This window comes from Leucopleurus acutus (assembly GCF_964270905.1).
Source record: "Leucopleurus acutus genome assembly, chromosome: 11".
Classification (NCBI taxonomy): domain Eukaryota; kingdom Metazoa; phylum Chordata; class Mammalia; order Artiodactyla; family Delphinidae; genus Leucopleurus; species Leucopleurus acutus.
The window spans coordinates 46,443,592-46,452,803 of NC_139152.1; the positions used below are offsets into that span (position 1 = coordinate 46,443,592).

Here is a 9,212-nt window from a genome sequence, read left to right on the forward strand (position 1 = left end):
CTTCTGGCAGAGTCTGATGTCCCAGGCTCTGCTCCCCTCCTCCCCCTGTACATACTCCCAGTCTTCCTGCCCCCTCCATTGCCCTTGGCTTTTTCTGGTTTGTGATGTGCTCCAGTGACTAAGCTGAGAAAGGACCTGGGTGGGGAGGAGAGGGTCTCTTGATTCCCCCCCCCCCCATACTGCTCCACTGCTGAATTTCTGCTCGGGGAGGGGGGTCAGGCTGCTGTGAGCCCCCGTAGAGCCGGCCGCATATGTTCTTCAGAAACAATACCCGTTCTCCCTTAACCTTGTCCTTTCTCTCCTGTGTCTCTGTCTTTGTCAGTCTTTCTCCCACTCTTCTCTGCCCCCTAGAAGGAGCCTCCTTACCCTGTTCTGGAATCGCCGCCAGACTGTAGCTTTTAATTTAATAAAAATAAAGTAAAATATGCAACTCTCTATGCCACACCCGTTCTGTTCTGTGGGCCGGGGGTGGGGGGTTGGGGGGTGGGGTGAGGAGCTGGACCTGCTGAGAGGGAGAAGGGGGTGGTGATCGGGAACTCCCTGGGCGTCTCCCCAGGCTCTCTGCCTCCAGAGGGCCTGGGAAAACGGCAGGTACTTAGTGGGCTCCAAGATAAAACTGCGAAGCCTTGGATCGTGCTTCGACAGCGGAGTCAGGATGAAGTGGGGTTTGTTGCTGAACTACAGTTGCAGAGAAAGGAACAACCCTACCCCTTTTGAAAAGTTTGGCTGGGGTGGGAGTGGGGGCGGAGCCTGGCAGGGGGAGGATTCCGCGGCGGCAACTCCCCGGACGCACGCTGGCCTCAGAGCCCCCCAGCTTCCGTGCCCCCTCGGCTCTGAAACTTGGAGGAGGGTAGGGGTCCAGCATGAAGCCCCCGGAGCGCCCCGCCCCTGGCCGCACTGACCGGATACTGGGGGTCATGGGGGGCATGCTGCGCGCATGCGCCCTACCCGGGCAGGAGGGGGTAAGAAAGGGGGACCACGGTGGGGTCGGGGGTCTTTAGGGGGCTTCAGGATGGCTGCACCCCACAAACTCAATTTACCCGCAAACAAGAATTCTTCGGGGTAGTCGCAGGAATCCAAAAGTTCCATTAAGAGCATCATAGGCACGTTCTTGGGTAAACTGCTCCCTCCACCCCAGCCTTGGCGAAGACCCTTTTATAACAAAGTGGATTTTGACAGGAGGGAGAAGGGGAAGCGGGAGGTCTAGGCTGGCCGTGGAGGGCGGGTTTCTTACGATCACTCTGTCCCCGCAGCCCCCGAAGAGAAGCCCCCTAGGGCTGGGGGGGACCGAGCCAGAATCTAACTGTACGGAGGGGAATCAGAGAGGGGAGCGCGAACGCGAGGTCCCCGCCTGGGCTCCGCTGCCCGGTAAGAAGCTAGGGGTGGGGTGGGGCACAGTTTGCCATCCTGCGCAAAGTGGCGAATTAAAAAATATGCTGCTCGTATTAGTATAAAGGTTCGCATCTAATTTGCATGAGACCCATATAGACGCTGAGACCTCCACGCTTCTTCTCGCCCTCTAGCCTGCTGTGTGTTCCCCACCTCAGCGGGTCCCGAGCCCCCGCTGGCGTAGTGTCCCCGCGCCCCACCCCTGGCCCCTCGCCAGCCGAGTCTCCAGGACTTCTCCTTAATTGGTGATTAGCCTCAGCTGGAGTCCCGGGTCCTGGAGGAAAGAAGGGTCCGGCGAGAGGGCGGCACCCGGGCTGTGTTCCCCACAAAGAGCTCCCCATTCACGCATCCCCTACTGGGGGACCTTGTCCACCCCTGCGCGGCTAGAGACAGTCCCAACCCCAGGACCTCTTCGCACAGGCTAAGGCCCCATCCGCCGCGCCCTTCTCCGCCGCAGAGGCCGAGGGGCGACCCTAGCCGACCCCGCCGCCGGGCTTAACCCCCACGCCAGTGCTCCGCAGTCGGAGCCGGAGATGCGGGAGGGAGGGGGAACCCGGGGCTGGGGAGCCCAGGCTAGAGAGGAGGGGCGGAGGCGCTGGGGACTTGGAGTGGGTACGAGGTGGTGCCTGGGGGAGGGTGAATTGGGGCGGGAACCCAGCACTGGCTGAAGGGGGAAAGCGAGGGAGAAGGCGGAGCTGGGCCGCAGAGGCCCCTCCCCGCGGCGACCCGGCGGCGGGGCCTGTTATTCTGCTCGCCGCTCGGCGGGGACCCGCGCAGCGCCAGTGACTCGGGGAGTCGGCCCCCGCCTCCTCCCCTGACCAGGCCTAGAACTACCCCCAATCCGGGAGGCCGGAGACGCAGCTGGAGCGGCTGCCGCATCCCGGCCCAGCCTCCTCCACCATCCCTCCCCTTCCCGCTGGACATCTGGACCCTGGGCCCCGCACCGACTGGGTTCCGGAAACCCTCCCCGCCCAGCTCGGCGGCCCGGCCCCGCGCCGCCCTCTCTACAGAGTCCCCAGCCCTTTTCCAGACCAGACTTCCGCCTACCCCTGGACGCCCCCCTTCCTATTCCCTCCCTCCCCCCGCCTCCCCCAGCCTGGAGCGGGGTAGGAGGGAGGGGGGGTGTGCGCCCTGCGCCGTCCCCGCCCCCCGTGGTTCCCCCTGCATGGCCCGCCCGGGTCGGGGGTGTGGGGGGGCCCGGGCGCCATGCGGGGGGGGCAAAAGGGGGGTCGCTGTGCCTGTCCCCGCGTGATCCGAAAAGTGCTGGCAAAATGCGTCTGCTGCTTCGCCCGGGGGGGACATGGTGAGTGTAAGGTCGCGAGGGCCCAGTGTTGAGTGGGGGGCGGGCTGAGGGTTCAGGACTTGTGTCTGTCCCGGCCCTAGGGATTGAGAGGCTGGAGACTATACCTGTGTTTTCCAGGAAAGTGACCTAATAGATGATCTCTAAGATCCCCTCTTGCCTTCAAATTTCTAACAGTTAAAAGTTAAGGAAATTGGGGAAGGGGCAGGGGACTCCTCTCAACTGAGTGTGAGAAAAACCCATCCACAATCCCCTTATGCCTAGACCACATCTTCCCTGAAATCCTTCTGCTGAGAATCTACTTCAGATCTGAAGAAGGACAGGGGGATGGAGGAATGAAGGATGAGGGGGGTCTACCAGGGGCTTTTTCCCAAATCACAGCTCCGCTGTCCCTGAGCCCAGGCCAAGGATAACACCGATGAGCTCTCCTCACTTGCCCCCTCTATTGGGTTTGTGCATGTGCTGGGAAGGTGGGCTGCAGAGGTCTTTTCTTTTTATAGTGACTAGTGCACTTGGTGGAGGAGGGGTCTGGGGGTGGCAGATGGGCTCTTAAGCTCTTTTTCTCCCCCCCCCCACCGCCCTTCTCAGAGAATGGTCTGTACCCATTGCAAGGGGGAGGGTTGTAGGAGAGCAGATGGCCACCCCCAGCTTCCAGTGTCTTCCCAGATGGCTGCCCTCACCCCCATATTGGTGCCATGCTCAGATATGGGGGAACCCCCACATGTAACTGGGGGTTCCAGGCCTAGGGAGCCAGGTGTTTTCTGTCCTTCTTCCCAAGGGTGTCCTGGTGAAATTTTCTCTCCTGGCCAACTCCAATGAGGATGGCAAGAAAGTGAGCCCTGAGGGAAAGGGGCTGAGCATCACAGAGCAGAGTCTCTGGGAGCTCCCTAGGGACCCTGAATCTGGAACTGAAGCAAAATTTATCACCCCCTTTCTCCCCCTACCCCACCCCCTTAGAATCCTATTCCATTGCTGGCAGTGAGGGGAGTATCTCGGCTTCAGCTGCCTCGGGTCTGGCTGCTCCCTCTGGCCCCAGCTCTGGCCTCAGCTCTGGCCCCTGTTCCCCGGGACCCCCAGGGCCAGTCAGTGGCCTGAGAAGATGGTTGGATCATTCTAAACATTGTCTCAGTGTGGAAACTGAGGCAGAAGGTGGCCAGGCTGGACCATATGAGGTGAGGAGGGAGCACCAGAGAAGCATGTAGGACATCCATGAAGGGTGCTGGGAGAGGGCAGGTTGAGGGGGCCACTGGTCACTGGGGAGACACAGCTACTGTCCCTGACCTTTGAGACTTGACCTCTGGCCCCCAGAACTGGATGCTGGAACCAGCTTTAGCCACAGGAGAGGAGCTGCCAGAACTGACCCTGCTGACCACATTGTTGGGGGGCCCTGGGGATAAGACGCAGGTATGAAGACATGAGTCTGGCGTGGCTCCCCTCACCCAAGAGGCATCCATTTGCTTACTCTGGGATGTTCTTCCTTACAGCCACCTGAAGAGGAGACTTTGTCCCAAGCCCCTGAGAGCGAAGAGGACCAGAAGAAGGCTCTGGAAAGGAGCATGTAAGTGTCCACACACTCTCTATCCCTGACCCCCGCAGTCGTGCAACTTCCAGAGGATTGTCTCTCACATTTTAGATTTGAGACTTGGAATTTCCCCTGAGGTTGGCTGTGGTAATGAAGGGGCTTCTAGTCCAGGAGGGAGGAAGTGGCTAAACCTGTTCTCTTCCCAGGTACGTCCTAACTGAACTGGTAGAGACAGAGAAAATGTACGTGGACGACTTGGGGCAGATTGTAGAGGTAGCTCCCTTTTCCCTTCCCAGCCCTGGCCCAGCCCTTTCCCTCTCCCCAGGGCTAACGTTAGGAGATGCCTTGTTGCTCCTCTGTCCCACCTTCCCAGTCTCCCCTACATCCTGGACTTCTTGGGGAGGGGAGGTTCCCACCAGGACTGGCTCCACACACTCACGTTCCCACCCAACCTTCCCACAGGGTTACATGGCCACCATGGCTGCTCAGGGGGTACCCGAGAACCTTCGAGGTCGTGACAGGATTGTGTTTGGGAACATCCAGCAAATCTACGAGTGGCATCGAGAGTGAGTGATGGATCCCTGAGAGCGAGGGGAAGGGGCATATGTCTGGTGGTCTCTGTATCCTACCCACGGGCCCATTGTTGCCTGAGGAATGTTTGGAGAGACTTCGCGGGGAACACTACCAGGGCAGACAGCTCTGAGTTGCTTGGAGTAGGGGTATTTGACCAACCTTTTCCCTCCCTACCCCTCCAGCTATTTCCTGCAGGAGTTACAGAGGTGTTTGAAGGATCCTGATTGGCTGGCTCAGCTATTCATCAAACATGTGAGGCTTGAGAGAGTGGGGCCCAGGAGGGGAGGGGCTTGGGAGTGGGTCAGGACTTTCTGGAGATGTGCCCTCTCTCCTCACTCACTCTACTCTTGCTTGAATTTTACTCCTGTTAGGAGCGCCGCCTGCATATGTACGTGGTGTACTGTCAGAATAAGCCCAAGTCGGAGCATGTGGTATCAGAATTTGGGGACAGCTATTTTGAGGTCAGTGGCTGAGATACCTTGGGGAAAGGGGGACAGAATCGTCAGCATGAGCAGGCTTTCCAGGCTGCAAAACCACCCCATCTGTCCCTGTCCCCAGGAGCTCCGGCAGCAGCTGGGGCACCGCCTGCAGCTCAACGACCTCCTCATCAAACCAGTGCAGAGGATCATGAAATACCAGCTGCTGCTCAAGGTCGGGGCCACCTGTTCCCTGGGGGCACGGCTGGTTGGGATGGCCCTTTCCTCATTCGTCTCCCCAGGGTTCCTAAGGCTCCCCACCCAGACTTCCGGGGGGCCCTTACCTGTGTCCTCAGGGGAGGATGTGAGGGCTTTTGAGGATGTTCTCATAACCTCCCTGAGCATTTCTTCTCTGTGTCTTAGGATTTTCTCAAGTATTATCGTAGAGCTGGGATGGAAACTGAAGAGCTGGAGGTGAGTACTCCCAGATCTCACAGGACACACCACGCACACCTCATCTTCTTAGTCTCCTGGGTTCCTCCAGCTCCACGGGTGGTGAAGGGGAAGGCTGGTTGGCGATAGAGACATGGTCTGAAGACGCCTCTTTCCCAATGATGACAGTGCTCTTCTTTTCACTTGTGTCCCAGCAAGCTGTGGAGGTCATGTGCTTCGTACCCAAGCGCTGTAATGACATGATGACCCTGGGGAGACTGCGGGGGTTTGAGGTACAGGGATGGAGCAATGCTCTTCTGCCCCAGGCTGAGCACTCAGGAGATCCTTACAGGGAACTGTGCTCTCCTGGGGCTGACAGGAGATGGTTGGTTGGGAGTGTCAGGGGAAGGAGGGAGGAGCAGAGAGTTGCCCCTTTTCTCTTATTGTTTTTCTCAAAGGCCACTCTCCTTTGGTTTCAGGGCAAATTGACTGCTCAGGGGAAGCTCTTGGGCCAGGACACATTCTGGGTCACAGAGCCCGAGGCTGGGGGGCTGCTGTCTTCTCGGGGTCGAGAGAGACGTGTCTTCCTCTTTGAGCAAATCATCATCTTCAGCGAGGCCCTGGGAGGAGGAGTGAGAGGTGGAACGCAGCCTGGATATGTGTACAAAAGCAGCATCAAGGTGGGGAGGGTGTCCCAAGGGAGAGGTCTGACTGGGATAGGGGAGGCCTCTGAGAGGACGGTGGCCCCTCAGGTCCTCTTTGGATTTGTTGGAGGGGACAGGAACCAGAGAGGGCCTGAAGAATTTGGGGGCTACCTCTTATTTGCCAATCCAGGTGAGCTGCCTGGGATTGGAGGGGAACCTCCAAGGCGACCCTTGCCGCTTTGCACTGACCTCCAGAGGGCCAGAGGGTGGGATCCAGCGCTATGTCCTGCAGACTGCAGACCCTGCGGTCAGTCAGGCCTGGATCAAGCAAGTGGCTCAGATCCTGGAAAGCCAGCGGGACTTCCTCAATGGTGAAGCTCTCACCCTCCCTCCCCGACATCCTCCCTTGGTCCTTGGATCTCCTGAATCCCTCACCGCCCAATCTCCAGTCCCTGCCCTCACCCCAGCTTCTCCCCATCCCTCATCCTCACTTTTCCACTACTAGCTCAAGATATAGTAACTCAGAATCCCCTAAAGCCTCAAGCGACTTACATTGGCCGACAGTCCTTGAGAGCAGAGCCCCTGGGAAAGGGCGTGTCTCTGCTGTAACCCTCCTTCTGTCCCTTTGTTTGCCCCAGCACTGCAGTCACCCATTGAGTACCAGAGACGGGAGAGCCAGACAAACAGCCTGGGACGGCCAGGAGGTCCTGGGGTGGGGAGCCCCGGGAGAATTCGGCCTGGAGATCGGGCCCAGGTCAGCACACACACACCCATCAATGGCTCTCTTCCCTCCCTGCTGCTGTTTCCCAAAGGGCAGGTGGCCAGAGTCCCCCTGTCCCTGGACACACAGGTATGAGGAATGGAATTCCCTGGTTGTAAGGGCAGAATGGGGAGGTCCTCTCTTGTTCCAGGATCCCCAAACCTCCTTCCCCCGTATCATTCCTTTCTTCCACCACCTTCCTTCTGTCTGCCCCTTCCTACTTCCCATCTCTTGCCCTCCCCCACTCCAGTTTAACCCTGAGAGAAGCTGATGGTCTCAGATAATCTAAGATGTCTGGCAAGAGGGGGTGGCTTGACTAGGGCTTACACTGACAAGAGAGGAGTGAGGGTGGATTCCTGAACTTTTTTGATCCTCTGACTTGAGTCTCTCTTCAGGCCTCCAGTGACATCCCCCAAGCTCCTCATGACTCTCCTCCAGTTCCACCAATTCCAAACGCCCCTCCCTGCCAAGCCAGACTTGCCAAGCTGGATGAAGATGAGCTGTAACTGGTGAAGGCCATGGGGGTGGTGCTGACTCAGCCACTCCGTTCCCCCAGGAACTTCAGGGCAATCCTTCTGGCAGCGCCCCAGAATTCCTCCCTCTTGGTGTATCTGGAGGGTGGGCGAGGCTGGGAGTGTCAACTTGCAGGAGGGAACCTAGACTCAGAAAGACTTCTTTCTGCCCAAGAAACATAGGTTCCTTCAGCCCCCACCCCTATGCATGCATCACAGGTCCCCCCCAAAAGGAGGAAATGTGGGTGGGTAGGAGGGCTGGGGCAAGGGCCAGACAGAAACTATTGGTTTTGTTTTTGATTTTGTTTTTTCTGTTTTTTGAGAATAAAGGTTTTGTTATATCACTAAAGCTGCTGTCTTGGCAGAGGGAAGGGGAAGCTGAAGTAGGGGTAAGTGGGGTAAAGGGGTATGGAAGAGATCAGCTGGCCCCTCAGATCAGTCACTTGAGGAGGGGCCTGGTGAAAGGAGAAGGGTGCGGGATGTAAGATAAAAGATGTCATTATCTTTGTCCCTCACCTGCGGTTACAGCAACTCTCAGTCTAGACCTGGAGCTTAGGGCTACTGGAAAACCCTAGACCCTTGACGTATCCTCCCCTTTGCCCAGTCCCTCTTTCCCTCCCCTCTGGTCTCTGTTCTAGACCCCACTGGAAAGCCCGCTGTGGGGTGACTTCCCACCATTCCCCCCAACACCCAGATTCTAAAGCTCCCAATGCCCAATGTACCTTTCTTTCTGGGGCCACCATGTTCAGCTCAGGGAACATGGGGAGGTGAGAGGATGCTGGGGTGCTGTGTCCCCTTCTGGCTCTGGGTGTCCTTATTTTTGCTGTCTGGGAGGTTGTAAGGCATATCCATACTGAGCAGGAAGGGATTCTTCTTCAAGCCACAGACCCAAGAGCGGAGAGCCCAAAGGGGTCTTCACCTCTCCCAACTTCTGGGACAGCCCCTGGGACAGAGAGCCAAACGTGCAGAGATCCGTGTCCAGATGCCCTGTCCTGGGTCCTTGGGCATCGGTGTGTCCACTGTGTCCATCCGTCCCCTGGGCCCAGTCACGTGTACTTGAGCTTCCTCAGCAGACAATAGACTGCTGGGGTGGGAGGGTGAGGAAGAGCTGGAGTCTCCCTGTGGGCCTGAGGTCTCTCTGGCCACAATGGGGGGAGGGACCTCTAAGGTGGAGGGGACAGGACGTACAGCCCAGATAAGACTTCTGGGGAACAATAGGAGGAATTGAAGAGGGGAGACCCACCCTCACTGTACCCCACCCCCAGGGCTTTGGGGTCAGGGACTGGGGAGGGCTGCTAAGGATTCGTGTGAATGGAGGAGGGGATGGGGCAAATAACAGAATTCTGGAGCTCAGAACCTTTGAATCTCTTTAGGGACCACAGGGGTACATGAGGTGGGTGGGTGACCCTTTTGTACTTAATTTAACCACATACGTGTTGTTGAGTGCCTACTTGTGAATAGCACTGGAACGTAATAAACAGTACTTCAGTGTTTTTGGCTTCTGAGAAATAAAATCAAAGTTCCCTGTCTGTTCAGTGTTCCCCCTGAGGCCCTGAACTGGGAATTTAGGCCCAGCCACTCCCAGCAGAGGTGTGTGTGTGGCAGGGCGGTTCTCTATCCATCCGTATCCAATAGCAGCTGCTTCCCATCTAGATAGTTTGTGA

General features: G+C 57.8%; 1 protein-coding gene across 4 annotated transcripts; it reads left to right on the forward strand.

Annotated features, from left to right (window-relative positions):
- Nucleotides 1–863: 863 nt before the first annotated feature.
- On the forward strand, nucleotides 864–7,897 carry ARHGEF25 (Rho guanine nucleotide exchange factor 25; the record flags this gene model as incomplete). Of its 4 annotated transcripts, none has more annotated exons than XM_082850296.1 (16): nucleotides 864–962; nucleotides 1,254–1,368; nucleotides 3,647–3,861; nucleotides 3,998–4,093; nucleotides 4,174–4,247; nucleotides 4,418–4,484; nucleotides 4,674–4,777; nucleotides 4,967–5,036; nucleotides 5,156–5,245; nucleotides 5,343–5,435; nucleotides 5,624–5,674; nucleotides 5,848–5,925; nucleotides 6,112–6,312; nucleotides 6,467–6,647; nucleotides 6,915–7,126; nucleotides 7,432–7,897. In XM_082850296.1, the coding sequence occupies 16 exons, from the start codon at nucleotides 864–866 to the stop codon at nucleotides 7,540–7,542; spliced, it is 1,857 nt and encodes a 618-aa protein (XP_082706422.1). In that variant the 3' UTR covers nucleotides 7,543–7,897. The 4 variants fall into 4 exon arrangements, with proteins under 4 accessions (XP_082706422.1, XP_082706423.1, XP_082706424.1 ...); XM_082850297.1 differs by having other exon boundaries at nucleotides 1,263–1,368; XM_082850298.1 differs by lacking the exons at nucleotides 864–962; nucleotides 1,254–1,368 and adding an exon at nucleotides 2,596–2,692.
- Between the last annotated feature and the right edge of the window lie 1,315 nt (nucleotides 7,898–9,212).